Source organism: Aspergillus ibericus (genome assembly GCF_003184845.1).
Source record: "Aspergillus ibericus CBS 121593 unplaced genomic scaffold BO80scaffold_26, whole genome shotgun sequence".
Taxonomy (NCBI): Eukaryota; Fungi; Ascomycota; class Eurotiomycetes; order Eurotiales; family Aspergillaceae; genus Aspergillus; species Aspergillus ibericus.
Genome location: NW_020292124.1, coordinates 144,649 through 172,563, shown reverse-complemented (window position 1 = coordinate 172,563; position 27,915 = coordinate 144,649). Strand labels below are relative to the sequence as shown.

Genomic DNA, 27,915 nt, shown 5'->3' with positions numbered 1-27,915 from the left:
ATTCAAAGGGGGCGGTACTGTGCGCTGGTCGAATGGTTGCCTCCTTCCTTTCTAATTACGCTCTGGACCCTGATACTCGGCTGCTCGGATGATTTGCTTGTCGAGTCAGATGGAACCCTGCTCAAAAAAATTTCTGTTCTTGTTTCTAGATCGCTACGCTTTGCTACGGAAGTGGATGAATACACCGGGAGAATGAAGGGGTGGGGTCTGCCCTCGTTCGCAGGTGGCATAATCATGAATTCCCTAATTGTGGGTAGAAATGGTAATGAAATGCATCCGTCAGTCATTTGCATCGATTAATCCTTAGTTTTATACGCGGAGGTTCGTAGATACTTCATGCACCAGTTTCCCCATACCAGACCTTTGGGTCTTGTTAGGGTTACTATTGATGGTTGTAGGGTGTCTTTGGGGTTCCAGCTTTTCTCTTAGGATTGATTAGGAACTTTTATGGTAGGGTTCGTATACTAGAATAGTGATATTACATCTGGTAGTTTCCGTTATGGGTACTGGTAGCAATCTACGTACTACTATAATATATATATAGTATGATTACATCCGGCCAGCCAGCCAGCCAGCCAACCCAATCACAGAGCACTCCTCCGCTGAGCCTTCTTCGTCTTCGCCAACTCGTCCAGCAACCGCAGGCCCTTCGGGCCCGAGCGACTTCCATCTTCGGTTCCGTCAAACTCACTCTCCGGAACGGCCGCAGGCCAGGCCCATAGGTTCTGTAATTCGGGGTCGAGTTTGCGTTCTAGGGCGTCTACGATCTTTTCGCCGAGGACGGGGAGGAATTTGTAGCCGTGGCCGCTGCCGCCCGTGGCGAGGAAGAGGCCGGGGTGGTTGGGGTGGTAGGTTATGATGAAGTCGCCCTTGGGGCTGGAGGGATCGGTTGTTAGTGATTGTGAGGATGGGATAGGGGACGGAGAGGGGAAAGCGGGACTGGAGGACTCACGTATCGGTATACCAGCAGACTCGAGTCTGGACGAATGGTCTGTCCGCAAAGCTGGGGATCAACTCCTTCAATGCATCCCGGAACGCTAGCTCGCCTTCCGCGGGAATGGGCACCCCGTTCTCGGGCAGACTGATTTCCATCTTCTCGTCCTTGGTGCCGGGCACGGCAACCTGGACTGGGTTGACGTAGCCGTAGGCGTGTCGCGCAACCTTCAGCAGGTTGTTGCGCGGCGGGATGATGAACATCCCTGTTGCGAAGTTGAGAATCGTCGGCATATGTTCTAGTTGCTTCTGTTCCTCGTCTGAGATGCGCATGTACGCTAATGCCTGGCCCGTTTGGACCGTGCGACCTCGCAGATCGACAAGCTTTGCGGTCCAGGCTCCTGTTGCGAGGATGACCAGGTCGGCTGTGAGGGAGGATCCATTGGCGAGGTTTACGCCTGTGACTCGGTCGTTGCTGTACTGGAGACTGCTGACCTCGCCGGTCTTGAAGATGACTTTGCCTTCCTGGTCGAGACGCTGCTTGGCGTATCGGACGCCGGCCTCGGCGTCGGCCCAGCCTGAGCCCCAATTTACGTAGCCGCCTGCGACTTTGAGATCGACTCCGTAGGCTGGGGCAACCCGCGTGACGTCGGATTTGGTGGGGAGAAGCTCGACATCTTGGCCGGGAATTTGCTTGACGTTGTGATAGCTCTTAGTTGCGTAGTCGCGGGCGTTGGTGCTACCGGGAGGATAGACGAGGAGGAGACCGTTCTGGGTGTATCGGCCTTCTTTGCCCCAGTCGGTGTTGCGCCAGAGTTCGAGGGCATCAGCGGCGAGTTGAGCGTAGTGAGGTTGGGAGTAGTCGGCGCGGATGATACGGGAGGTGTCGACGGAGGATCCGTGGGGGTTGGGAATTGTGGGGGAGGCTTCCAGGAGGGTAATTTGGGAGTTGGGATGACGGTGCGAGAGGGCCAGGGCCGTAGATACTGGATTAATGAGCGATTGAGCTCGTGGGGAAATCCGGGGAAGTGTGGATGCGGTGTGACTTACGGCCGAAGACCCCTCCTCCGACAATCAGGATGTTGGGGGGAAGAGACATGATGTTAGTGCTGAGAGAGGTGGGGAAATGGGAAGTTGTGGAAGCGAAGATATTATATATATAGATGGGATGGGCCGATAAAGGCGGTTGGCAAAGGAAATGACAAGCGCGCTTTTCCACGCTTGGCGCTCCAACTCCGATCTTCCTCCGCATCGGCTTCATCCGCTTCTTTTCTGCCATCGCCGCCTGCAATTCGAATCCCCGCCGCCCAATGGCTTGACTGCGTTGTCCTGTATTCTATTCTTTTCCTCGGCGCGATCTGCGTCACGTTCTTCATTTACAAGGATCCCGCTGCATCACACATCACTCCGACATCAGCTGCAACCATGAGCGCACCTCGAGTTGGACGAGCCGCGCTGAAAACGGCCAGGATGCCTGCTCAGGGCCCGGCTTCCAAGCAGGCGCCCAGATTCCCGACCGCAGATGGCACAGGGTCAGTAACACAGCCATGTCTCCCAGCATCATGCCACATCGCAATGCCGCCTCAACTCCGCGTCATCACTGTCCTCTCCATCAGTATCAACTTCAACACCGACTGACACACTGATATACATAGGCCCAAAACCCTCCCCAAGCGCGCCAACCCCCACCTCACAAACCTCCCCTCCGCCTCTTCGACATCCAACACCCCTCCCATGTCCCCCAAAGTTATGACCATTTTGGGCGTCAGTGCCCTCACCCTAAGTACTTACATCGGCTACCTCTACGCCTCCTACCGCCGCGAAGTCACCCAATCCCAAACCCTCTCCGTGCCTCACGATGTCTCCGACCGCTATAACCACACCGCGCGCACCTTCGACGCCGACGTCGAAATGTCCGAGAAGCTCATGCGCATGGGCTCGAAGCGCGCCGAGCTGATCAATCACGCGCGCGGCGACGTTCTAGAAGTCAGCTGCGGCACCGGGCGCAATCTCGAGTACTATGAGCTGGGACAGCGACGGGGACAGGACCGCCAGGGGCGCGCGGACATCCGAGGGTGTCGGTCAGTGACGTTTGTGGATTTGAGTCCGGAGATGGTGGAGATTACAAAGGCGAAGTTTGCGAAGCTGTTTCCGGAGCACAAGGTGCCGGTGGATTTTCGGGTGCAAAACGCGGGGGATGTCCCCAGGCGTACTATTGATCCTTTACGGAAGGATGATGAGGGATACTATGATACGGTTGTGCAGACGATGGGGTTGTGCTCGATGCCGGATCCGGCCGGTACGTTGCGCCATCTGGGAACGATCGTGGAGCCGCGTCGGGGAGAGATCTTGTTGCTGGAACATGGCCGGTCGCATTATGATTGGCTGAATCGCGTGTTGGATAATTTGGCCCCGGCGCATGCGGACAGACATGGCTGTTGGTGGAATCGGGATATTGGGCAGATTGTGCGCGATAGCGGGCTGGAGGTGGTCGAGGAGAAACGGTGGCATTTCGGGACAACCTGGAAGTACGTTCTCCGGCCGAAAACTGAGGGTGGGAAGTGAGGAAGATGTTGTATATTATTTTGACAGATTGGATGACTGGATGTACTATATATATTGCATAGCGGGTGTTTAGATAGTTGCCAAATAGCATTGGATGGGAAGCGATCTATAGATCGTTTTAAGCTGCATTCCGCTACACTTCCACGGCTCCAGTTATGCTGACCTATACTGTCTTCCATGCTAGCAAACTGTGCACCCTAACCACATGAACGATGAATATATGTGAAATCCAGTCTAATATGTATCACTAGGCTTCATACATCATTCGTATATTCACAACAAACACGAAGACAAAGAACAGCCCCCCAAAAGCAAATTTTAAAGCATAATCAACATGACAGTTGACGCCTCCATACTTCGTATGGTCAACGCCGACCCGAGATATCCTTATCCCTTATCCCCAATGAACAAGTTAGGCTCCAGCAAACATCCCACCTATACCATCCACCAGATAAACAACATCCCAGCGTAATCTGCCTACACAACCAACCATCATCCATCACACCAATATCCATCCATCCATCATCCATCCATCCATCCCACCCAACCACCATCTATAACAAAATATCATGTCACGCGACACCAAAAACAAGGCAAACAAGCCGATCACCAGCACCACCATCGTCACACCCCAATCACTAGGGCAACAAAAAAACCCCATCTAACCATGGATCGGTCCCATCCGAGGAGGTGATCTGATCGGATGAAGTCAATATGGCGTTATGCAGATTTCATATGCGGGGTAGAATGTACTGTGTTGTGTAAGTTGTTGGTCCGTGGGGTTAATTAGTTGGTTGCTTGGCTGTGCTTATGTATGGATGTAGGTAGGTACATGTATATGTACCTGGGTCCCTCACAGGGTACAGGTGCATTATGTAGTGTATATTTTATGCTAGAGTATGCACTATGTATCTACGTAGATGGGTGGGTAGATTCGGGTAAGTAGGAGTACGTAGTTAGGTAGTCTGATGTAAGTATTACCGTTGAATCGGAGAATTTAATCCTTTAGGGGTCGACTTACGTGGGAGAGGGGAGGGGGTTTATGTGCAGATATTGAATATATTGAAGTTTTTTTCCCTCCCTTTATCTTCCCTCTATTGCAGTGCAAGTACTGTGTAGGGAGGTATTATGTATAGGTACATGATGAACACAGGTAGGTACAACTGACGTAGCTACCGTCCTACGATCTATTATTAACTTCTTGTATCCATCTACGATTAGCCCAGTTCGGAGGACGGAGCACCGGGGTCGGAGACTGATTCATTCTATTGACTAGTATCCGTACACCGTATGCAATTCGCATTAATATCCATAACCCAGATGATAGATAGATAGTAGATACATGCAATAGATAGGTAAGTAGGTAGGCAGGTAGGTAGATTGTTTGAGAATACGAGCAAGTAAACCAGACACATCATATCTATGCGCATGTGCGTGCAGGTAGAGCTGAAGAGGTGGGATGATGACGATACACACCCACTATGTAGTACTTCCAGCTGCAGATGCACGCCACGGAGAGTGGAGATGATGCATGGCTGATGCATATGTACATATCTACTCCGTACTCCGTAGTAAGTATTCAAAGCATGTGAGTTGTTGTTATACCTGGTACTTTGTAGATAGGTAGCCTGTTTACTGGCATGCTGGACTGCAGGAACTATGATAATTACATACTATGTATGTACGTGCATAGTGTCGGGTGGCTGAGGCGGGGCCATTGTTTTGTTTCTATCTTATTGTATGGAGTACTGTGTACACAGTATGTGTTTGTTGCACTAGAACATGCCTGGAAAAAGACTCCGATCGTGTCGTTCCTAGGCAACGAGATGTAAATACTTACACATGTACTCCGTAAGAGGCAACAAGACAGGTATGGAATTATCCGGAATGATATCGACGGGGGTCCATCATATGTTGCATAAGGTTGATCCCTTGCTGAGATATGATACATCACTCCCTCCCGATCTAGAGCATCCTGTGTCGAATCTGCCAGGAGCTGTGTTCATGTCCTGCAGCAGAGCTGAAAGCTACACTGTATACTGTACAGTGTACACTGCACACTGTCTAGACTATTAATTGTATAGATGGCTGTACCCATGCTGGCGACAGCCTCGCCGCGGCATCGAGTGGCGAGCCTGTTCCATGCAGAGGCGCGGTGCCCTTTGTCCAGCTCGGGCCTTAGCGCCGCCTCGAATCCATCCGATTGGGCCCTCTTCCAATCTTCTAGACGACCGGCATCTACTCCACTGTCGCCGATCTGATTCGCTATAGGTCCTAAACGGCGACGCTAGGAACGATTTTCCTTGGGACCGCTCCAGTGGGTGGGGCCGGTCAGGTGCGTTGATTCGCCCGAGGTTTTGCCTGCCTCCATTTCTCCTGTGGGCTAGTGCATAAGTCAGTAACTTGGAAGGGCTAGCGCCTGCAGCAGCGCTATGCGCTAGTGTAAGGCTCTTGGTGGTTTTCCTTCCTTTCTCGAGCTTTTCTTTTGCTGGCCCTTTTCTGGTCTTGAGTTTTCGAGTCCCAGGCGCCCATGGCCAGCCGGCCAGCAGGCCAACACACCAGCACACCCACTTGTCATGGACCAAACCCGTGTCTTTGAACTAAGCTGCGTCGTACCATGGGAACCTCCAGAGCTATGATGCACTTACCCGTGGAGGTTGCCGCCGTTTTGCCGTCATGGTGGGATATAGTTATCTAGCCAAAACGCGGGCAACAAGACTCGTTCGAAACTAGAGAGAAACATCGCCGGTCCCAAAAATGGTCCGATATGGACGGTCTGTCGGTGAGAAAGCGGCAGCGGATTAGCCTGGAAGGTCAGGGCTGGGCTGTAGGTAGCCTTGATCGCGGGAGGGATGCGCCTGGCCGGCTTGTTTGTTTCTCTATCTATCAGAAAATTTCTGCGCAGCAACCAGGGCCAAGGGCTCTAAGCTGCAGTAGCAGTAGCTACCCGATTCGCTCTCCTGGATTGACTCCACGGAGCATACTCCATCATGGAGTCCATGCAGAACCTCAGTTGATCACGGTCTCCCCCGCCAATCACAGCGTCAGCCATCCATTCTGGTCGTCATAGACACATGGTTGGCTCCACCGTACTTTTTGCCCCTTCAGTCCGTCGGCCTGTTAGTGTCGCTTCTCGCCCATCTTCCCGGCTGCTGCGCCGGCCGGTGTCCAGTTGATTCTTGCCCTCTGCTCTTGACCACTGCTTTGTTGCGACACACGGACGTCCTTTTTCATTCAGGAGGAGGAGAAAGCGGTGTAGATGTATCTGTTTAGTCGCTTCTTAGTATTGTATTCCAATGTGGGGGGAAAATAGATAGATCCAAGAGAGCGACGACCAGAATCCCTAGAATGGAATAACACAAACAACGGAATCTCTTATTCTTTTTTGTCCTTTTTCCCTTTTTTTTTTTTTTTTAGGAAGGGGGGAACACGGATGGATGGTAGTAAAGTTCCCTTCCCGGCATTCCTGGAAACCCCAATAAAACACCCCATCGTGAGTCGGACCAATAATCGCCACCGTAAAACATCCACCCGTTTTGCCCATTTTAATTTTCAGCCGGGCGCGAGCCAGCAGGAAAAATCGCGGTGGAAACCCATCCACACCACGGACGGATTCCTCAGGCTTCAGAGAGGAGTTATTATTATTTCCATTACTATTACCATTACGCTTGAGCCCTGGCAATTAGCAAAGGGCAAGAAAAAGGACCATCGCTGTTGCTTCCAGTTCCGACGGTCAGTGATCGGGGTGGTTCCTCACTGGCCAACGACCGTTCCGGTGATTATTCCATCCATTCCATCTTTCCCTTCCCTCTTCCTCTTGTTCCGTGCAGCCGGTCGGCATCTCATCATCATCGCCGCCGCCCATCCCTCCCTAACTCAACTCTCCCATCCCCATCCCCATTCACCCCCTGCCCTGTTCATACTTCCTGTCCTGTAACACTTCCCTCGTCCCTTTCCCTTCCCCTCTCCCTCCATTCATCCACATCTTCCCCCCCATCTTCTTTCCATCTTGTCATCATTGTCTCAGTGTCGGTCTGTTGGTCTGTCGTGTCTTGTCTGTATCTGTGTTATTAGACCTTTATTTCGTGTTATTCATTAGTTCTACTTTACTTCTGTTCTATACTGTATTGTTCCTCCCTCGTGTTTTTGTGTGGTTTATCGGTATACTACTACTACTTCCATTATCGCCTATCGTTCTCCTATTCCTCTGTACCCTACATTTACACTACACTCTACACTCCACCGTCCCTTCTTTCCGCCTCACCAGTCATGCCTTATAATACACGTCGCAAGTCGCTGTCGCTCCCCTCTCTGGGAATTCACCTCCCTAACACATCCCGCCGCTCTCCTTCCGCCACAAAAACGCCTCACGCGACCGACGACCAGCTACCTCCTTCAAAGAAAGTAAAGCGGTCGCACGACTCGGGGCATTCCCTATCGCCGGAACCTTCCTCGTCTTCCACTGCGCGCACCTCCGATGGCAAGGAACACGCCGCCCCTCTACGTCAGAGCGGGCGGCGCGGCCCTCTGGAACAAACGCCACCGCCATCCCCCACTGACGGCACTGTCGCGCCCAAGATTGACACCGAAGGGATCAACGACGACATCGTGGTTGGTGTGATCGAGCAGTTGGAAAAGACGGGGAATCGTCCTCACTTGGTCAAGGAGCTGGCCGCCGTTCTCATCGCTTTGAACGAGAATGTCGCCAAGTACGTCGCCATCTATCCCCTCCCCCTCATCCCTATATCGCTGGCCATGCTAACATCTGTTCGTCTATAGCTCTGCGAACCCTGCGGCTCTTCTGTCTTCCCGGTTAAGTGCCTACATGAAGCGCCCATGGACCGCTCTGGCGCCGTGTCCCCTGGCAAAGGAGCTGGTCCCCATTCACCCACGCAAAGTGTACTACTACCTGACAACATTACCCCGTCAGCCTCTTCCCGAGAACTCGGACGATGTCATCATCCCAGGTGTGGAAGGAAAGGACATCACTCCTAGCGTCTCCAGCGCCGATTTGGATGAAGAGGACGCCCTGGCACGGGAGCGGTCGCGCCTGAGTCCTAGTCCAGAAGTGGACTTGTCTTCGCCTGATTTCGAGGAAGAGACCATTGACTTGGACGGTCGCACTGGTCCCGGCGGTGCATCCAGATCCGGCACCGACTTCGCCGACCATCACCACGCACGGTTGATGCACTCTACTCGTGCTGCTTCCCCGCCATTGGAAGGCGACGAGAAGGAGTTCACGCAAACTGCCAGCGCTGTTCGCGAGCGGGCCTCGGAGCAAAAAGTCAGCCAGCCCCCGACATCCGGAGGTGGCTTCTCTGCCCTCTCGGAAGGTCTGAGCGAGTTGCATGATGGTACTATGAGCATCTCCGGTTCCGTTGTGGAGGATAGCCCTCTTTCCTCTATTAGTGGTGATCGGATGTCGGATGACCAGGATGACGACTACTTCTCCCACAGCCGCTACCAGGAGCAGTCCCCTCTGCAGGACCATTTCCAGCAGCAGGATCTTGATGAAGCTGCCGTGGCTACTCTCTTCGGCACATCTCCTTCTCCGTCCCTCACGTCTGTGGCCTCATCCTTCTCGTCTGGCACGAGCGTGGCCTCGGATGACGGGCTGGACGTTGACACTCAATCCGACACCGTCGGATGCACTCCGCAGATTAGCCTCCCGGAGGACCCGACCGTCGTGCCTGTGTCTGCCCTCAAGCGTTCAATCGACATGCTGAACAGTGGGCTTCCCGATCTGGACATGAAAATGTCCGACTTCAACGACCAGGAGGATAAACTGTCGTTGGGCGCCAGTGCCTTCTCCCACCCGGATGTCGAGATGGTCTTTGATTCTTGGCGAGAGCTACAGAGTCCCGAGACCGTGGAAGTGGATGAGCTCGATGAGATGTTCGGGGAGATCTGAGCATGCTAGTCACCGTCTTCCTATTCCACCCAGCGATAGACTAGAGGCGTTTGGGCCGTGCGTTGCTTCTCGCGAGGCTTCTTCACTCTTTATTTCGGGATGTCTCCCACCCCGAAACTCCTTCCATCTCCACTCCCGCTCTGGCTGGTTTGCTGAACTGGCCGTCCACCTCCACCTCGACACTCCGATTGACCTAATCTTGTACAGTTTAATCCGTTTAATGCCTGTTTCGCAACCCCCTGCTACACCTTCTGCCATATTGGACCCCGCCCTCCCGGGCGCGGTCCCTGCGCGTGCCGCGCCTGTACATATATACTTTACCTTCCACCTGTCTCCGACTCTCTTGATTTCTAATATCCCCTGACTGGCTGTGATGGATCTGATTGAATGTTTCCTTGGGGGGTTGGTTTGCAAATGCTTCTCGATGAATGGCATGGAGTGACGGAGACCGAAGCAGTTGACGATGAGAACGGCCGAAGGGAAAAATTGAAAAGGGAAAACGGGCGAAAGAAAATCGGGTTATGTTTGATGTCTGACTATGTATGCTTAGCGCCTGTGGCCTTTGAATTTCAAAAATCCCCGCAAGGGTTAGATCTGAAGAGAACTGTTGTGCCTGGAAGACTGCTGGATCTGCGGCGTAAGTTGGACTGGGACGATGGGTTCTCGGCGTCCCAGCCCGGCCCTGATAGAGAAATGACGTCTGCTCTGCTGGACGGACGCACGGCCTCCCGCATCCCGTGGAATGTGCCTCGCAGCATTGTGGAGAGCGAGGGGATGACTCCGGTTGCCCCTGACTAACTGTCTATTACAAAGAACCTGCTGGGCACCTGGAACGTTGTGCGAATCCAGGAGGACCTGGCTATGAGATCAGCCCGAGCAGCTGGGATGGGCTAGAACGCGCCGGAGGATTGGGGCTATCGGCATCGGCCGTTGGCGTTGGCCAATGCCTTGTCCGTGAGCCACTGGCCCCTACTAGTAACTATTAAAGGCTGCAGCCGGTCAGCTGTCCGGCTGTCTAGCTGTCAGGCAGTCCACAGGAGTGGACTGCCTGGATGGATTCCTCAGGCTGCCTCAGGGACGGGCAGCCGGGAAATGACGGCATCAAGTCATGCTGACCTAACCCCGGGCGGTCGCTCGCCCTGGAAGGTTCTGGTTGGTTGGCCGGCTCTATACGAAGGCCTTCACTCGTCGCCGGCATGATTCTGCCCATCCCGTGCCATGTTTCTTTCTTCCTTATCCCGCCGCGCCCCTCCTGCTCTTCTTCTTCCTGTCGTCTCAAGCCGCCATTGATCGGCTTGGGCCAACGGATCACTCTCGCCATTCCTTTTTTGCTTCTCGTGTAGCTCGTTCTTGCTTTGCGCCTTGCCTTCGCCCCCTTGATCTCGGGTCCCCGAGCTCGGCTCGCAGCTAGTCCTTGACATTATGCTTCATTCCTCCCTGGTATCCTTCCCGTACAGCCGGCCGAAGTATTAGCAAGCCTGAACCATCCTTCGCCTTGCAAAAGGATTTCGGCCCTCCCCCCCGATCTGTCTCGAAAGCCTATTGACAGTCCCTGAACACACGTGACCGGGCCTGGATTGGGATTGCGATTCGACTCGATCGTGGTGGCGTTGCCCCTCAGGAACCACCTGTCCGTTGATAAGAGGATGGAGACGCCATCTGGCATCCCCCAGCCGGCGCAAGGCCTGTCGCAGGGTGACATTCCTCTTCGCCCGCACACCGAGGAACCGGCCGTAGTCCTTCCGATGGCGCATCCCCCGGCTCTTCCAGGCACTTCGTCGCATACGCCGCAGAAACCCAACCTGGCCACCCGAACTGTGAACGCCGAGAAGAAGCAACAGGTCTCCTCCACCGCCGCGCCTGGCAGGAAAGTGGCTATTCCTAGGCAGCGAGCCGCCGCCGCCCCACGTTACAGTCGACGGGTCCCCTTGGCATGCGAGTCGTGTAGGCAGCGGAAAACTAAATGCAGTGGCGATACGCCCGTGTGCCGACAGTGCAAGGAGCTGAGAATATCCTGCCATTATCCGGTTTCATGGCGGGAGAAGACTAAAGGGTATGTTGGCCTTCGATAGTTTTGCCGCGATGGGCTCCTCATAGATGGTTGACTTTGGGTTTGCAGGGAACTAGATAAACTTGCTGTCAAGGTCACCGACTACGAGAATATACTGCGAGATCTGGGTACCTTTGTTGATGGCCGGGCTGCGGAGCGGATCAAGGCGGTGCTGGACAAGGTTTGACTTGCCCCTCCTGGCTCTCCTTTGATATCGTTATGGCTAGCTTGGATCACTAACACTGCTCAGCATCATAGTAATGGAGAATACACCCAATCCAGCTCGGCAACCCCCCAGGACGACGGCAATGATGATGAGGTGACCTCCCCTTCATCCATCGGATCCTTGGATGCAATCGACCGGGTCGAAGAGGATGTAAACCGCACCCCGAGCTCCAGAGCGACGGGTTATATGGGAAAGAATTCCGAAGTCACTTGGATGCAGCGCGTGCGCATGGAGGCCGAACAACGTTCTCACAAACTACCTGGCCCCTTCGAGGCAGACCAAGAAGGCGAGTTTGCCATCCACTCCGTTAATTACCACCTTGATGATATGGACATTTCCGTACCTGGCCCTGTGCACGTGTACTGGATGCCACCACGAAAGGTGGCAGACAAACTTTTCGAAGATTACTTGGAATCAGTGCACCCATTCTACCCTATCATCAGCCGTACTCTCTTTAGTGCACAATATAGGACATTCGTCGAGAGTGCCGCCCGTCCAGGGGACAAGTGGCTGGCTATACTGAACATGATTTTTGCTATCTCCGCCAAGCACGCCCACCTCACTCGGGCCCCGTGGCGTGGCGATGAAAATGATCACCTGGTGTATCTGACGCGAGCTCGGATATTGAGTATGAACGGCGATGTGCTGTTCAGCCACCCTGATCTGCAACAGGTGCAGGTCGAAGGCCTGATTGCCTACTATCTACTTGCCTCGGATCAGATTAACAGGTAAGGCTTGATGATGACGGCCTCGCCACGGCGCTTGCTCTGACCAGACTCAATAGGGCTTGGCGAATTGCTTCTTTGGCGATTCGTTCCGCAGTCACTCTCGGACTTAACATGAAGAATTCCAGCGAGGGAACGGCCAACATCTCCAAGGAGGCCCGCTACAGGGTCTGGTGGTGTCTCTACACGTTTGAGCATATGCTTGGAATCATGACGGGACGTGCCTCGTGCATCAGCGACGGCATCTGCACCACTCCGTTTCCCCTTCCTTTCGAGGAGGATCAGCTTCTGGAGCCCGCGGCATCCAAGCTGCTGGACGAGCCCGAATTGCGCCAGGAATACATAGAGACGGCACTCGCCTGTATCTCTGTACGACTAATGCCATCTAACCCTAAAGGGGGCCGAAATGCACAGTTGACAGATAAGCCTCGTGACGTGACGTGGCTTAGAAGCCTTCCTGCCAGCAGCGCCCTCGGCTTCCTTTATTACGTCGATCTCGCTGTGATCTCACAGGAGATCGTCAACCGTGTTTACTCGCTGGATTGCGTATCCATTCCTTGGAGTCATATTGAGAACCGCATTGGTGAACTGCGAGCCCGAATCGACGTGTGGTACGCCAATCTTCATGAGTCATTTGACTTTACTCGGACCGATGATCAGCCCACGATTATGGTCCGTAGCAAGCTCTTCCTCGCCTTTCACTATTACAGTGCACGAATTACCCTAGGACGCCCCTGCTTGTGTCGTCGCGACGCACGACAGACCGCGTCCAACAAGAAAGAAACATTTAGCCACGAGATGGCGGTGATCACGCTGGAATCCGCGCAACAGATGCTCGACTTGATTCCCGATGTGCCTGACGCTGTCCGTCTCTATGATATCTGCCCCTGGTGGTGCATTCTGCACTACCTCATGCAGACAACAACCGTGCTGCTTCTTGAATTATCATTTGGCAGTATTCACATGCCAGATGAAGAGGCGAACTTCCTGGCTTCAGCGAAAAAGGCTATTCGCTGGCTCTTCGCCATGGCTGAGAATAGCCTTGCCTCCCGACGCGCATGGGAGTTGTGTTACGGCAGCCTCCGACAGATCGCTACCGGTATGAACTACGACATTAGTGATTTGCCCGCAATCGGCTTTGAGGCCCAGGCCCAGACCCCAGCATTCAACCCTACCCAACGTGTTTCCTCGACTCAGCCTGGAGAGACTGTACACACGGGGCCAACATTTTACGACCCCGCATCTGCTGGTTTCAACCACACCGTGCCAGTATCCTCCTCCCAGGTTACTCAAAATACCGTTATGCCCCTCACTCAGGATGACCAACCATTCCTGGGCATGTCAATCCCATCCTCCAACTCCTTACCCACGAATTCGGATTTGAACCCCGGAGGTGACTCCTATTTCCCCTACGACCCGATCAGCGGCGAATTCATCCGCTCCTTCTTCCCCTCTTCCACCGACGAGGAACAATGGGATGGAGTATGAGCGTCCACCTTCCCGCTCCCTCCCCATTTCATGTAATTAGTCCCTCCCCATGCTCTTTCTCCTTCTATGCGAGCGATATGACCTATACCTCTGCTTCTTGACTTGACTTTTACATTCTTCGCTTCTCTCAATTCTGTATACCTATCTTCATCAACGATGTAACGCTGCGGCTGGAGTTCTACGGGGATTTGGTGAAATGGGACGATACAGGCTGGCACTGGTGCCTCAATAATGAGATGGGATAGATGGATGGAGCTCGGGGGTTTTGCTTGTTTTTTTTTGCTCTGTAGGATATTTGAAAATTACAAGTACCTTGCTTATCTTACATTCGTTTTTGATATTGTTTTCTTATGACCGTACCTGCATGGGTAATCCAAGGTCATCCCATGAAGGGTCACGTGCATGATTAAACCAAGTCAAGGCTCCGTTTAGTAATCTTTTACTAAACTAGGTATCTCGTGTGTAGATTACGCATGATGGCTGATAAATGATCACTTATACATATTACATATAATACAATATTCCTTATATGAACAGGCCGTTTTCTATCTTTCTATATTATACATATCATCCCGGGGAAGAGAGGATGGAGGGATAGGTGGAGTGAGTGATCGGCCACGCTATGATGCCGCAGTAGCAGTAGCAGTATCAGCAGCAGCGGCAGTCTCCATCTTCGTGCGCTCTCGTTTCATCTTGCTGAGCTCTCGACGTCGGCGGTACAAGAGACCCCCGACTTCACGGTTGATTTCCCGACGACGGACGCCGAAGGACTCGAAGCGCTCGATGCAGAAGTTGAGGACGTCTTCGGCTGGGTTAGGGGATGATGGCGGTGGTTGGGTTGGGGAGTCAGGGTCGGGTTGTGATTGGGCTTCGTGCTCGTTGTATTCCTGCAAAGCGGCCTGGGCGATAATGCGGACGGTGTTGGGGTTGGGGATAGTAGCTTTCTTTTGGAGCTGCTTGAAGTATTTGGCGTCAAAGTGGGGATCGCCTTTGGAGCGGTTGCGCTCTTTGTTCAGGTACATGCGCACGATGCCGCCTTCTTGGAGACGACGGAAGGTCGGGGATTTGCTGTCTAGACACCATTCTTTCCAGAAGCGTTGACCGGCTGCGCTGCCCTTGGTGTCGACGATGGCGGAGAGGAGGGAGTGAAAGGCGGTGGCTGGGATGTAGGGGACGGCGGTTCGTGGGGAGGCTTTATAGGGGAGGGTATTAGTGGCAGCGGTGGCGACGTCGTGAAGGGCGCCGGGGACGGATAGAAAGACGCGGTGCAGGCCGAAGAGAGCGCGTTCCTGGAAATGGGTCTGCGCGAACTGAGTAGGTTCATTGAACTCTCCCTGAAGGAGACGGAGAAGGATGTCTGTCGCGCGGGTGAGGGATTCAATTTGTTCCACTGGCGCTGCTGAGTCGGATTGTTGTTTGGTTCTCTCCTCTAGACGGATGATTTCACCTGCTAGGGCGGTGGCGTTGCTGTGGCCCCAGGATTTAGTGCGGTGGTCCCGGATGAACTCGAGCAGCATGATCACCGAGTCCCACTGGTGCATGGAGATGCGGAAATTTAGCAGTGCACGTATGGTGTTTGATGAGAGAGGCTGCTTGAGGGACTGGATGACCGCGTCGCAGAGTGCCGAGTTCTTAGTCGCAGTAGCATAACGGAGGATAGACGGAGCTAGGGCTTGGTTGCCGTATGAGCTCGGTGGGACCGGAGGACCATCGGCGTCGTTGGAGAAGAAGAGCCAGTCGCCAAATGTGAACGCTCGCGACACGGTAACCAGGTCGATCAAATCGGCCAGTGTGATGCTCGACAGCTGCGGCATGGATGATTCGAGCGATTTCGCGGAGTCCAGTTCATCGGCATTCAAGGTAGGGAAGGCGAGACCAGGTTGATCTACGCGAGATGAGAAAAAGTCGTCGATGCGTTGTATCTTGCTGGTATCAACAATGGCTTGCAGCCAGGCAAATGCGTTCAATGCGTCACCGCAGAGCCGCTTCTTTGAGTAGAACCTGATGTTGTACTCGATCAGGCCGGCCAGCGCAGACGTCTCGTCGTACAGCTGCGACAAGCTCAGCCGTGCCAAGTCGTCCTTATCGACGTGGTGAAGGTCTGCATCCCAAGGTGGAACCACGCATGGAGTTATTCTAAGGAAGTCTTCGAAAGCCCGGGGATCAGCGTCCGGTTTTAGGCCGCCTGATTCCATAACTCGTACAACGAACCAATTCGACGCTCTGCTTGTGGGTAGTAATTGTTTATCGGCTGTTGATGGAGCAATGGCGAACTTGAGACGGGAGACATAGCGCAAAAGTGCGCTTGGTGACATACCCCGAAAGCCTAGCCCTTGATATACTTGATTGGGAAGGTTATCCAACAGTGCCGAGGCTACTTCGGCGCTCATGGTTCGCTTCCCCAAGCCATGGAAGGGCGTAGGGTTGTGGCGTTTTCGCAGCATCATAGGGCGCTCGTGGTGGCCAGGCTGTCGCCAAGTTTCCTCCTGGTCGATCTTGGTTTGCCATACCGACCCAGACTCATCCAGTATCGGCTTCCAGCTCTGGAATTTCCAGGCCTGGTCTCCCGTCTTCGCCACCAGCCTGTCGATTATCCAGACCCCCTCTTCAATATGGCCATGTTCCACGCAGCACCACAGTATGAACTCAAGCCAGATCTCGGGCCCAAGCTCACGAACGCCCATCTTGAAGGGAAGATATGGCGAATCCTCCCCTGCTGCAGCTGCTTGAGCAGCAACCTCTGCTTCGTGCACCAACCACGCGGCATCCGATAAGACACTCATGATATGACTGGAAAGTAAATGTATCCCGGGAGGTCTAAACGAAGCTTGGTAACTATCCGGAGGGACATATTGATATACCCTATCTGAGATGGCCCCCGAATGATGCAAACGGGCAAGGATCTGAAACACATGAGACATAGCCAACTTCGATTCGTTGGGAGACGCATCGGCAGCATCAAGCACGATGGAGCCCAAGCCCTGCCAGACCTCGGCCATGAAACGTCTCGAATGATCGTCTGCGAATGGCCGCTCGGTGAAGGCATCGAGACTCGTCAGGTCCGATGATTGTGGCCGATTGGGAACTTGCGGGAGTTTCAGGGCCGGTTCCACAGTCCTACTAGTGAGCTCGTCAAGCGAGAGCCCAGAGTCCAGTCCCCAGTCATAGTTGGACAAAGGCTGAAGGGGAAGAGAAACCTCCTTGAGAGAGTCTGCGGCATCAAGGAGTCGGTTGATCAAGAATTGTACAGCAGACCAATTATTCAACCGAAATCCGACATAGGTAAGAAGGTCGAGTTTACCCGCGTCCCGCGCATGCAGTAGCAAGTTGGACAATTCGATGGTCTGCGCAAAATATGCAGCGTCGGTCCGTTCCGTAGCGTGAGACTGCGAGTCCGAAACGTCGTCGTCAGCGCATCTCCGCAACGATGGCGGCAGGTACTGTTCCAATAGCGCGACCCAGGCCTCTGAATTGCCCTGTTCGGGTCCAGAGACAGGACATCTTTTCATTTCCATCCTAACATAGCTTTGTAGCAACTGTCGATTGATCGGGGGACCAGCCCCGACGGAGAACTGGCGACTCCATTGTCGCCTTTCGGGGAACGGTCCCCGGCTCGAGAACCCGGTGCGAAGGGGGGCACGAAACGACAGGCGACGAAGAATCGAAGGGGGAGGGCGGATCAAGGAAGACCGGCGGTCCAGGCACGGCAGACGGGCTGGACACAGGCACCTTTTCATGACACGACGGAGGACCTGGCGGAGACCTGCGGGCGGAGGAATTCCAAATCTCGATGTGACCGTCGGACGGACGTTCTGTGGCGCATGTCTAATAGTTGAGGTAATTCCGCATATCTCGATCTGGGCAGACAAGGCGCAACCTGGCGAAAACCAGTGACTGGGGGCTGTTGGAAGGAAGCTCTGGATTCTGGCTGTCGAAAAGCTTCGCGGAGAAAATGATCCTGCTGAGTCAGCGCTTACCATCCAGCCAATCATTGCCTCGATATTTAGTTCACGGATGACCGGGCTTGACTAGCCTTCTCCGTACTAACTACACTACGGAGTATCCTAATCGCTGCCGGTATATCCAGTATGGCAGATAATAGCGCGAGATTCAAGGCAGCTCAGGGTAGAGTATTCGCGCGATCCTCAGGATAACAGTAAGGAAACAATTGACTCACTCAAGCCACAAACTACTGCTTCTCATAGATGTACCCGAGTAGAAAGAGCCTGGCCATTGGTTGGTAGATTAGGCTTGGCTGGCGAGCCAGGGTGACATAAGGCATGATTGTCACTGAGTTACCTTGTATTGTTCTGCCTCTGCGTCTACCCTGATTGTTCACCTAGTATATCGCGTACCTATTTTCTCCAAGAACAATGATGAACTTGTTGTAGTTGGCTCGCTACGAGAATCAGTCCCATGCGCTGCAAAGGTTCCAAGTAACAGTGGCATTCAATGAAGGCTCTAGAAAATAACTAGAAGATGATTAGGATCCACCCTGATTAGATGTAACGAAGTGGCTTCGAGCAAGACAGGCGTTATCTACCCATGAATGTGTAAGTGGAATGGTGCCTGTTATGGTCAAGGTCGAAAATCCAGCCATGAATCATCGTAGAGCTCCTTGGCTGTTGGACGCTCTTCTGGTTCCCAGCGAAACATTCTCCTCACAAAGTCTAGGAAGAGTTTTTTGTCCTCCCCATGGAGAAACGGCGTGGCGTTTGAAAGATTGAATTCCTCTGGTGGGATGAGACTCGGGAACTTGAAATCCCCTAACGTAAGACTTAGTACCTGGCATGTAAGAGCTACAGAATATAATACCTTGGCTGGAGAAATATCGGGAACAAACGCCCTCATCAGCCCTGGCCAGTAGTTGTTTGGAAGGCGGACCCAGCAGACGAATCATTTGAGCTATGTGAGCTGCCCGGGAATAGGTGTTGCCTGTTGGGTCTAGCCCATTGAACAGAACTTCATCCGCAAGGAGCTCCCATAGCTTCCCAGAAAACGAATATCAGTGTCATGTGTATACGTCTTTCTCGAGGCATTTACCATGGTGCCCAAGTTCCATATATCCGCGCTGTATGTCCATGTCGCTTTCAAAAGTACCTCTGGTGCGCAAAAGGGTTGAGGCTGAATATCATGATTGTGAGGTACTGAAACTCTACCAGAAACAGCAGAGCTGAAGTCACTAATATGAACCAGACCTACCCCTTTTCTCAGGTATCCAAAGTCAGGGCGAAACTGAAATACAGGGCGGCCACCGCCATCCTTGAATGGAGCAGGATCACTTTCCTGCTGACGGACATAAGTCTCAAGGACGGTAGAGTCTTCAAATCCCAGAAGAAAGTTGTCTGACTTGAGATCTTGACTGAGCTAGCAAAGAAAATGCTAGATACGAACAAGTTCGAAGTCTACCTGTGTGTATGATGTTGCACTCCGAATGGAGGAATTCAAGGCCTAGAAGCAATGATTTTTAAAAGGGCTTCAAAACAGCCGAAGGTACACCGTTGCTCCCAAGGTGCTTTCCCAAAAGCCAGAGTGGTTCCCTTAATGGTTCAAACACCAGGCATAGATGATTTCCTAGCCGGCCTTGGATCTCAAAGGACTCCTTTACTAGCCGGACATATCTTCTACCCTCGTGGCTAGATCGCAGACGAGATATTTGTTGCGACATCTCTACTTCTTCATGCGCAGATTTCTGTTCTTCTTTGCCACGATTGGTGATTTTCAAGGTCACATATCGATTCGACTGCCACATCCAGCTTCATGAAGTTAATAGAGATGTATCCGAGAGATGTTCAAACTAACCGAGTCACGTCTTTAGCCAACCAAGCGGTAGAGTTGGTACCCCAGCAAAGCTTTGAGATGATGCGGTATCGGTTGCATATGGTCTCTCCGATACGAGCAGGATAGTATGTCTTGGGATCATACTACGGACTTTGATCCTCCTCTCGGATGAAGGGGGAGGGCATGGATCGTGGAGCCGATGCCTTGTGATTTGACGAGAAGACTCGTGCAAATTTAACAGGAACTCGACGGTAATAAAACATTTAGACGGAGGAAGATTGGGATGGAAACCTGGGTCACTATACAATTACTCTATCAGGCCGCCCTGAGACCGGGGATCGGAGGGGGACCATGATTTTCCGTGCGCAGAAGGCCACCCCAGCCCCCAAGGTGGAGTGCGCAATACTGCAGTACATTCCACTTGTGGGAGAGACGGGGATAAAAAATCCAGCACGATAGGGTTTGGATATATGGAACATGTTGGTGAAAGGCAGTTTATGTACACTCCCACGTCTAGTAGCAATATCAACACTAATGGTGCATTTCAACGACAAAGGTATCATCAGCAAGGTAAAAGCCACAACCCAACAACCAAAGGTAACCATAACAAGAATGTCCAAGCAGCTAGCTCCAAATAGCGCCCCAGTGATAGACAACTGACACCAGTAGAATGAACCAAAGCCTTAAGTATTTGCCTCTCGAGAGCCTGAACATATGCATCCCTCCACTAGCCGTTGCGTTCGGCCAGAAAGGAGGACTGCCCGCCAGATATATCGCACCAAACTCCTTGCCGCAATCATCAATTATCATACTCGGACCATCGTCGTCGCGTAGCGAAGAACATGTGGTGTCATGACACGTCCAACAGGCCTGCCGTGCTCCCGTTGACTTCAAAGCTCCTCGACTTCCATTTCAACGTCCTCATCGGCAAACTGCATGTCACCTCCTAGTTCCTGCTCGACTTCATCGACAACAAAGCTCTCGTAGTCTTCAAGGCCTTTCTGGACATGAACCTTGAAGCGGATCACGTCGTTCAGCATGCTTTCCACATTCGTGTGCAGCTCTTCCCGCAACGCATTGGCGCGGAGCGTCAGTTGTTCGTACTCAATATTCGTATTCATCTCACGCTGCTCCATCAACTGAACGCTTTCGCTCAATGTGGCTCGCATCTTAGCCAGCTCCTTCTCCATCTTCTCAATCTGTGCATCGGAAGCAAGCTTTTGTGTCGTGGTAATCTCCTTGAGCCGTTCGAATTCCTCTTCAGCGGCACGTCGCTTATGCTCCAGAGCCTCAACCTCGCTTCGCTTCTCGTCCATTGCTTCTTTGATATTGTCCAGAAGATTGCGTCGTTCCAAGTCGTCATCAATGGCGCGTTTCCGGCGTTCGTTGATCTCCTTTCTGAGAGACTGAAGATTGCTGCGCACGATGCCACGGAGATCTAGGTTCAGCAAGTGGGCTGGATGATAACCAGTGAATGGTTCTGCTAACAGTCGGTCTCCCTCTGGAGAGATCCGGTTTGGCATGCCGCCGATCTGCGAGGAGGAGAAATTGCTTTCATTGACGTTCAGACTAAGCTCGAACTCCTCGCCCTTGGCATTGACCGCCGACGAAGGAATCAGGCTGTTCTGGTATCCGAGGGTGTTGTAGGCTTTGACAATCTCTTCCAAATCCTCCAGCTTCTTACTGGCTTCGGCTTCTTTCGCCATGACTCGCGCGTGCGTTTCTTCCAGCCGATTAACAGTATCGTCAAGACTCCTCTGCAGGCGTTCACGTTCCGTATTCATACGATCGATATCCTGGATAGTTAGACCTTGTTGATCCACGCTGGCCTGAAGTCCAGACCGCTCCTCTTCGGCGGCTAGCAAGTCTGCCTCGGTCTTCTTGAGCTCGTCATCCAAGAATTTGATACGATTATCGTATTTCTCGATCTTGCCCTGAACATTCTGGTTATAGTCTTCAAACTTTCTTTTGTCGTCTTCCAAAATCCTGAAATGCTTGTCGAGCTTGGCCATGTCCGGGGCATTTTTCTCCATCTCTTCGATCTGGTCGCGTAGTGCTCGGTTCTCTGCTTCAAGAGACTCCATCTCACGCACATATTTCTCATTACCCTTTTCAAATTCCTGAGCCATCATCTCGACGTGGGGGACTAGCCTCCTCTCGGCGGTTTCGTCGTCTTCATCCTCCCCGCCTTGTAGCCAGTCATGGTAGGCACTTGTGAGAAAACGGTAGATAATACGGTCACCTGACACATCTACCCCCATCTCTGCGCAAGCCTCGTCATACTCTCCAAGCACGTATCTATCCATCATCTGCGCCAGTTGCATCAACCAATGCAGCATACCGAGGAATGTTGGCCAATTTTGACCACCAACGGCCGCGATCTGTGATTTGGTAATGCCCTTTTCATAGGGATAGCGTAGTTGCTTGAGGATCGGGGGAACTTCCGCATCCATGGCCTTCAGGAACCGGTACCCGGGATCAATGCGATGGTAGAGCCACTGGAAGATGAAGTTGAAGTCCTTCTGAGTTGGGGACCTCAAAGTATTCTGCCCCAGGGAGTGCTTCATCTCGAGCTCAAAGTTGTTGTGCGTCAAGTATTCCAAGAGCTCTTGTCCGATGCGGGCTTGAAAAGACCGATCCCTGAGTGGTCGCGGATCCCTCGGTACACCAGCCACTGTAGGGACCTGGGTGAAGAAAGATTGATGACCCATGGCACCGCCCATAGAGGGCCTTGAGAAGACGCTACTCCTTCGCTGCAGTCCCTGCGATGCTGCATTTGACGACGACATGGACCCTGGAGCAATGCTTTGGCGCCCGACGCTGGGCCCATGGAAGATGTTACTAGACACGGAGCGCCTGACCGACGAGAGGCCGGCATCGGCACCCAATCCCCCACCGGAAGAAGACCGCTGGAAGTTCGGCTGTTGAGGGCGACTGGCCGAGTTGAGAAGCGACATGCGGTGCTGTGAAGAGAAAGGAGGGTTTTGGTATCCGATTGAACTGGTGCGCTTCAGGGCGGAGGAGGGCTGCGGAAGAGCAGAGTAATTCTGGCTACCCATTGCCATGGACTGTACCGCTAGGTTAGGATGATTGTAGAGGGGCTGGTCTGAAAAAAGAAGGTACATGCCTCCCGGGGTCGCCTGATACTGAACAATCCTGTATCCTGCGACATGATGACGGAGAGCCGCGACTGCGGCTGCCAAACTCAAGCGCAAACTCTCAAAAAATGGCAGGATGGCAGCGTAAGTGCGCCTTGTACCCAAAACCGAAGATACGCGATGCAGCGCAAAGCTGAAGATCGGGTCGCAATAGGAGACGGGAGAGTTTGGAGGCAGTAGCAACCGAGCGGGCCATCATAATAATCATGTAAACAAGACATGCCACTTTCGGCTCAGAACAGCAGGCGGTGGGATACCGGGAACAACAGATGGGCCGAGGGGATCACTTGCCGGATCGGGCACTCGGAATCACGAGACTCTGGGGAAGCCTCCGCCGCGGTACGAAACCATGTAATTACCAGCGGAAGTTCCGACCGAGGTCCATCGCTCGCTCGCCGCCGGTGCTCTCCATCGCCTCCTCATCCTCCTCTTCTCCTCATCGTCCCTCTACCTCGTGATTCCTCTCCCAACAGCCCTCCGCGCTTGATTCAACCTCCTCCTACCCAGTCAGAGCCAGAGCTCCTGGGGAACCCGCCATCATGGTTCGCGAGGAGCTTATCTCCTCTGCTGTAAGTCTTGCGTTTATCTGTGATATCCTGGCGCCGGAGTCGGAGCTGACCCTCATGATTGATCGCTAGGTCACTTGTGCGTACTCAATGCATCCCTGATAGTGTTGATCGATGTATTTGTCTAATACTTCAGCAGTTCTTCAAGACCAATCCGTGGCCGCCTCTCCGATTGAGAAGCGAGTCGCATTTCTCCAATCAAAGAACCTGACGAAAGAGGAGATCGATGTCGCTCTATCTCGGGCAGGTGAAGATCCATCTACGGCAGCGGCCGTAGCCGCAACATCTAGCTATCAGCCAGCTCCCCAACAAGCCATCTACCGACCCCCTCCCCCATCTGCTCCAGGCTATGGCTATCCTCCATATGGTCAATGGCAGCCTCCGCCAGAGTGAGTTTCTTTTTGCCAGGCTTATAAGGTAGTGGGCTAACTTTATGTCGCATAGGCCGCCGAAACGGGACTGGCGTGATTGGTTTATCATGGCCACGGTGATGGGAGGAGTAGGATACGGACTTTACACTATTACCAAGGTCGGTGTCTCTATCTGTTCATTGATCCATATATTGACATATCTTCAAGCGATACATCTCGCCATTAATCGCACCCCCGACTCCACCCCAGCTAGAACAGGATAAAGAGCACATTGATGAGCAATTCAATCGTGCGTTTGCCCTAATTGAACAGCTTTCCACAGATACCGCAACCCTGAAGTCGGCAGAAGAGGCGCGAACTGAACGGCTGGATAGCGCTTTAAGGGAGGTAGAGAACCTCGTCACTGACATGAAGAATGCTTCCCGACGACGAGACGATGAGACCCGTCGCATCAGCGATGAGGTCAAGTCATTGAAAGATGCGATCCCTAAGGCACTGGAAGGTGCTCGGGAAGGCAACGAGACACGGTTGAAGGAGCTTGGTGCTGAGCTGAAGAGCCTGAAGGTCTTGCTGGGCAACCGACTTGGTGGCAGCGGCAACGGTGCCAGCCCTCCTACTCCTGGACGATTCAGTGGTGTTCCCCTGCCTAGTGCTTCTCGACCCGCGGAGGAGTCGACCCCTGCTGCGACCAACGGTGCGCCCGCAGTGCCCGCAGCCGTGTCCACCGAGCAGACTCAATCGGCACAGCCGAGCCCGAGCGCCAGCGCCACCTCGCTGAGCAACAGCCCTCTGTCGCACTTTGGCCGTTCCGCATCCATCCCAGCGTGGCAGATGGCCGCGTCTAACCGATCCAAGACTGCTTCTCCCTCGACTCCTTCCACCAGCACTCCAGACAACACGGCTAGCGCGGCGACTGAGCAGAGCGCCCCGGCCAGCTGAGCAATCTAAATGCTCGGTTTCTTCAGCTGAATGTTTATCTGTGTCGATGTAATTAGACGGAGGTGATAACACGAACTTTACGCATGATACGTCGGCGTTCCTGATGGGGTGTATATTATGTAGCACGTGAAAGAACTACATGTCGCAAAATCGAGGCTACCGAACATGTGAATACAGCTCATTCTCGGCCAGGCCTGACTACGTACTCCGTAGTACTATGTAGTTACATCTTTTAATAAGCTCAAGAAATACTCCCAAACATAAACCACCAGAGGAGTAAATCACACTAGATCAGTCGATGGCCAATCCGCCGCAACAAAAAGCTTGGCACTGGCATCCCGAACCATCGCCGACGTCAGTCTACTTACTTTCTCCGTTCACCAAATCACCTCCAACAACAACAACCAACCCACCACTCCCAATCCCAATGGACACACACCGAACAGAAAGGATGTCCTCCCGCGACCACCATCCCGACTCCCGCTCCCACAGAGACCGCACCCACACCCGCTCCCGCACGCGCTCTCGCTCCCCGACCACCACCACCTCCCGATCCGACCGCCACCGCAGCAGCAGACACCATCACCACCATCGCCATTCCCATCACCGCCACGACCGCTCTCGAGACCATGACCGTCACCGTCGCGATCGCCATGCCTCGCGCCAACAAGCAGATCCAGCACCAGCGCCAGCACCGGCCCCCGTGATCCTCCCGTTCCAGGCGCGCGAACTCACGAAATATGATCTGGAGCACTATGCACCCATGTTCGATATGTATTTGGATATTCAGAAGGGGATTGTTTTGGATGAGTTGGCGGAGGAGGAGGTGAAGGGGCGGTGGAAGAGTTTTATGAAGAAGTGGTATGTTATTAGATGATTTTTTTTATTGGATAGGAAAGGTGTTGACATGGGTGTCAGGAACCGGGGAGAATTAGCAGAGGGTTGGTATGATCCTGCTACGTTGGATAAGGCGAGGAAGAGTGTTGCGCAGATGCAGACGAATACTCGTCGGGGTGGATCGCAAGGGGATGAGAGGGGGAATGGGGATGGGAATGAGGAAGGGCCCGAGGAAGAGGAGGAGGAGGACAACGATGACGATGAATATGGACCTATTCTGCCCACTGGTCGAAGCGGAGGATATTCTTCGGGCCCTACGATACCCACTATGCAGGATTTGGAGCTGCGGAAGGGTATGTTACCTACCTACGGGGATTTTTCGACCAGTGGGGGATGGAGGAGCTAACAAGGAACAGAACTCGCAGCAGAAGACGCCGTCGCTGCACGCCTGGACTCGCGCGCCCAATATCGCAGCGAACTACGCTCTCATAAGTCGGAAGTCCGACACATGCAGGAGGAGGTAGCGCCGCGTGCAGAACCGGGGACTCATGAACGGCGCATGGAGAAGCGACAGGAGGCGGCGGCGAGTAATCGGGCTTTTGCGGAGGCGAAGCGCGGGGGATCACCAGAAGCAGCGCCGGAGGAGGAGCTGATGGGGTCGGGGGAGAATGATTTGGAGGGGTTCAAGAAGGCCAGGGAGAGGGAGCAGCGGAAGAAGAATGAGCGCGAGATTCGGAGGGAGGAGATGCTGAGGGCGCGGGCGGCGGAGCGCGAAGAGAGGTTGCAGCAGTATAGACAGAAGGAGGAGGAGACGATTGGATGGTTGAAAACGTTGGCGAAGCAGAGGTTTGGATAGACTTCTTGGATGGTTGGTGTAGTTCTATCGTGCATTGGGTCTGCTGGTCTTAGGGTCAACCACTGGGAAACCAAATAGAATACGGGCCGCGATACTTCATGCCCAGGTCGCAACGGGTGAAAGGTTATATTCACACAATGGCGATCCCCATGGTGAAATGATGTTTCGAGTGTATCCCATATTGCATGCCCTCCTCGCCACGGCGTCAGCCAATGTCAATAATCAAGCCCCCGCGAATCTGGTTTACCTTATTCAACCGGCGGCAAGGGTTTGCTCCGTCTCTGGTACCAGAGCCAACCACAGCAATGGAGTCTGCTCTGTTGACACCCCCCATTCCTGTACAGGATCAACTCGGCGGCTCTGCAAATGCTCGCTATGGCCAGGAAGGTGTACCACTCAAGCGAACCACCTTTCCCCCTTGTTAGGACTTGTTACTGAACTATAGCAAATGGCGCTTACCTCGGCGGGCACAAAAGCGAAGTCCATGCCCTTGCAATTTATTAGAAATGTGCCCTGTACAGCTGCAGTTGGTATCACAATTGTCTGATCAAGTTCACTTTAGCAGTGCGTTGGGGTCCCCAAGCCATTCGATCCTGAGTATATCTATTGAAACGATCATTCTCCGGGGTTCCCGCACGGGCAAATTCATTTGTGCATTGCTTTAGGACCGTTGGTTGTATTGCTTCCCTACAGATATACGAGTTCAGGCTGCATACTATGTGCTACTTTAGGGCTTGGTGCACCTGGAATTTCTTGCGTTGTAACTATAGAGTAGACGCCTTCACCCACTGGGCACTATAATTGAACCTGAACGACCTCCATCCTTTGCACCCTCTATGCTCGCGAACCGGAAATACCACGCTGCCAATCAACAATGTACCTTTTGGCGCACAACACCAACCTACTCTAGGCTCTAAGCCATCATGTACAGGTGCGTCTCGAACAGCAGCCAGAAGCACCAAAGCTGTGACAAATATGGTTACCTGGGACTAAGTACGATGACCCCATCTACAGGCGGGGTAGAGCGCTTGGGGTCTTTGGAAAGATGGACTATCGAGACGTGATTGAATAGACCACTAGTCCAGCACGGTCATGGCATGCTCGCGAGTGTGATATCGAAATACAGCACACAGTTTTTCCATGCCATTGGCCGTTTCAAAACGCTTGTGCATCCTGGCATTCTGCTTAGCGGCGCAATTGACTTCCGCCTTGTTTCACCATGATCATCTGGGCTCCAGAGAATGTGGCAGGCGCAGGAGCTGTCTTGATGGGCGCCTACACAGTCCGCCCCGGGCCGGAACTACGGTGGCCCGAGTGGCAGCCTCGGGGATCCGCGCGCTCAACCGCCGTCACATCACAGGGGGCCACTCATCTTCCCTTCACCCACTACACCTCCATCATCATCATGTCTCAGCCTGCGCAGTAAAGCAGCCTTTTTTGAACCGACTCCGCTGCGGCCCCTTGGCTTTTCTTAACATTTTAAACCCATGAATAATGTGTCGACCCCCG

General features: G+C 53.2%; 9 protein-coding genes across 9 annotated transcripts; 5 read left to right on the top strand and 4 right to left on the bottom strand.

Moving 5' to 3' along the window:
- Nucleotides 1-461: 461 nt before the first annotated feature.
- On the bottom strand, nt 462-2,078 carry BO80DRAFT_494510 (NAD(P)/FAD-dependent oxidoreductase). The gene is made up of 3 exons (XM_025723881.1): nt 1,984-2,078; nt 953-1,919; nt 462-876 (listed from the first exon to the last, which is right to left on the bottom strand). The coding sequence occupies exons 1-3, from the start codon at nt 2,030-2,032 to the stop codon at nt 585-587; spliced, it is 1,308 nt and encodes a 435-aa protein (XP_025574123.1). The 5' UTR covers nt 2,033-2,078; the 3' UTR covers nt 462-584.
- A 117-nt stretch (nt 2,079-2,195) lies between these two features.
- BO80DRAFT_384467 (class I SAM-dependent methyltransferase) lies at nt 2,196-3,621 on the top strand. The gene is made up of 2 exons (XM_025716953.1): nt 2,196-2,465; nt 2,589-3,621. The coding sequence occupies exons 1-2, from the start codon at nt 2,359-2,361 to the stop codon at nt 3,496-3,498; spliced, it is 1,017 nt and encodes a 338-aa protein (XP_025574122.1). The 5' UTR covers nt 2,196-2,358; the 3' UTR covers nt 3,499-3,621.
- A 3,980-nt stretch (nt 3,622-7,601) lies between these two features.
- BO80DRAFT_115793 (uncharacterized protein) lies at nt 7,602-9,518 on the top strand. The gene is made up of 2 exons (XM_025713447.1): nt 7,602-8,207; nt 8,278-9,518. Exons 1-2 carry the CDS (start codon nt 7,768-7,770, stop codon nt 9,407-9,409), a joined length of 1,572 nt encoding a protein of 523 aa, XP_025574121.1. The 5' UTR covers nt 7,602-7,767; the 3' UTR covers nt 9,410-9,518.
- Nucleotides 9,519-11,055: 1,537 nt separating this feature from the next.
- Nucleotides 11,056-13,898, top strand: BO80DRAFT_435775 (C6 transcription factor; the record flags this gene model as incomplete). Its single annotated transcript, XM_025720923.1, has 4 exons — nt 11,056-11,462; nt 11,529-11,640; nt 11,710-12,413; nt 12,470-13,898. The coding sequence occupies 4 exons, from the start codon at nt 11,056-11,058 to the stop codon at nt 13,896-13,898; spliced, it is 2,652 nt and encodes an 883-aa protein (XP_025574120.1).
- A 531-nt stretch (nt 13,899-14,429) lies between these two features.
- BO80DRAFT_426167 (uncharacterized protein) lies at nt 14,430-17,802 on the bottom strand. The gene has a single exon (XM_025719692.1). The coding sequence runs from the start codon at nt 17,405-17,407 to the stop codon at nt 14,519-14,521; it is 2,889 nt and encodes a 962-aa protein (XP_025574119.1). The 5' UTR covers nt 17,408-17,802; the 3' UTR covers nt 14,430-14,518.
- A 674-nt stretch (nt 17,803-18,476) lies between these two features.
- Nucleotides 18,477-20,032, bottom strand: BO80DRAFT_456206 (kinase-like protein; the record flags this gene model as incomplete). Its single annotated transcript, XM_025722156.1, has 6 exons — nt 18,477-18,664; nt 18,714-18,885; nt 18,942-19,265; nt 19,384-19,654; nt 19,701-19,822; nt 19,991-20,032. 6 exons carry the CDS (start codon nt 20,030-20,032, stop codon nt 18,477-18,479), a joined length of 1,119 nt encoding a protein of 372 aa, XP_025574118.1.
- A 537-nt stretch (nt 20,033-20,569) lies between these two features.
- Nucleotides 20,570-22,851, bottom strand: BO80DRAFT_456205 (kinetochore-associated Ndc80 complex subunit NDC80; the record flags this gene model as incomplete). Its single annotated transcript, XM_025722155.1, has 2 exons — nt 20,570-22,747; nt 22,807-22,851. The coding sequence occupies 2 exons, from the start codon at nt 22,849-22,851 to the stop codon at nt 20,570-20,572; spliced, it is 2,223 nt and encodes a 740-aa protein (XP_025574117.1).
- A 362-nt stretch (nt 22,852-23,213) lies between these two features.
- Nucleotides 23,214-24,901, top strand: pex14 (putative peroxisomal membrane anchor protein (Pex14)). Its single transcript, XM_025719691.1, has 5 exons — nt 23,214-23,406; nt 23,476-23,482; nt 23,543-23,792; nt 23,848-23,932; nt 23,982-24,901. Exons 1-5 carry the CDS (start codon nt 23,377-23,379, stop codon nt 24,711-24,713), a joined length of 1,104 nt encoding a protein of 367 aa, XP_025574116.1. The 5' UTR covers nt 23,214-23,376; the 3' UTR covers nt 24,714-24,901.
- A 112-nt stretch (nt 24,902-25,013) lies between these two features.
- BO80DRAFT_502986 (uncharacterized protein) lies at nt 25,014-26,727 on the top strand. Its single transcript, XM_025724358.1, has 3 exons — nt 25,014-25,574; nt 25,632-25,903; nt 25,967-26,727. The coding sequence occupies exons 1-3, from the start codon at nt 25,141-25,143 to the stop codon at nt 26,404-26,406; spliced, it is 1,146 nt and encodes a 381-aa protein (XP_025574115.1). The 5' UTR covers nt 25,014-25,140; the 3' UTR covers nt 26,407-26,727.
- The last annotated feature ends 1,188 nt before the right edge of the window (nt 26,728-27,915 follow it).

Bases quoted from the DNA above. Each gene is read 5' to 3' on its own strand.
- BO80DRAFT_115793 (XM_025713447.1), top strand. From the start codon at position 7,768: ATGCCTTATAATACACGTCGCAAGTCGCTGTCGCTCCCCTCTCTGGGA. The intron at 8,208-8,277 runs GTACGTCGCCAT...GTTCGTCTATAG, and splicing joins TTGAACGAGAATGTCGCCAA to CTCTGCGAACCCTGCGGCTC.
- BO80DRAFT_426167 (XM_025719692.1), bottom strand. From the start codon at position 17,407: ATGAAAAGATGTCCTGTCTCTGGACCCGAACAGGGCAATTCAGAGGCC.
- BO80DRAFT_502986 (XM_025724358.1), top strand. From the start codon at position 25,141: ATGGACACACACCGAACAGAAAGGATGTCCTCCCGCGACCACCATCCC. The intron at 25,575-25,631 runs GTATGTTATTAG...CATGGGTGTCAG, and splicing joins AAGAGTTTTATGAAGAAGTG to GAACCGGGGAGAATTAGCAG. The intron at 25,904-25,966 runs GTATGTTACCTA...AACAAGGAACAG, and splicing joins GGATTTGGAGCTGCGGAAGG to AACTCGCAGCAGAAGACGCC.
- BO80DRAFT_494510 (XM_025723881.1), bottom strand. From the start codon at position 2,032: ATGTCTCTTCCCCCCAACATCCTGATTGTCGGAGGAGGGGTCTTCGGC. The intron at 1,920-1,983 runs GTAAGTCACACC...TCATTAATCCAG, and splicing joins CGGAGGAGGGGTCTTCGGCC to TATCTACGGCCCTGGCCCTC. The intron at 877-952 runs GTGAGTCCTCCA...CGATCCCTCCAG, and splicing joins GTCTGCTGGTATACCGATAC to CCCCAAGGGCGACTTCATCA.
- pex14 (XM_025719691.1), top strand. From the start codon at position 23,377: ATGGTTCGCGAGGAGCTTATCTCCTCTGCT. The intron at 23,793-23,847 runs GTGAGTTTCTTT...TATGTCGCATAG, and splicing joins CAATGGCAGCCTCCGCCAGA to GCCGCCGAAACGGGACTGGC. The intron at 23,933-23,981 runs GTCGGTGTCTCT...CATATCTTCAAG, and splicing joins GACTTTACACTATTACCAAG to CGATACATCTCGCCATTAAT.
- BO80DRAFT_384467 (XM_025716953.1), top strand. From the start codon at position 2,359: ATGAGCGCACCTCGAGTTGGACGAGCCGCGCTGAAAACGGCCAGGATG. The intron at 2,466-2,588 runs GTCAGTAACACA...TGATATACATAG, and splicing joins CCGACCGCAGATGGCACAGG to GCCCAAAACCCTCCCCAAGC.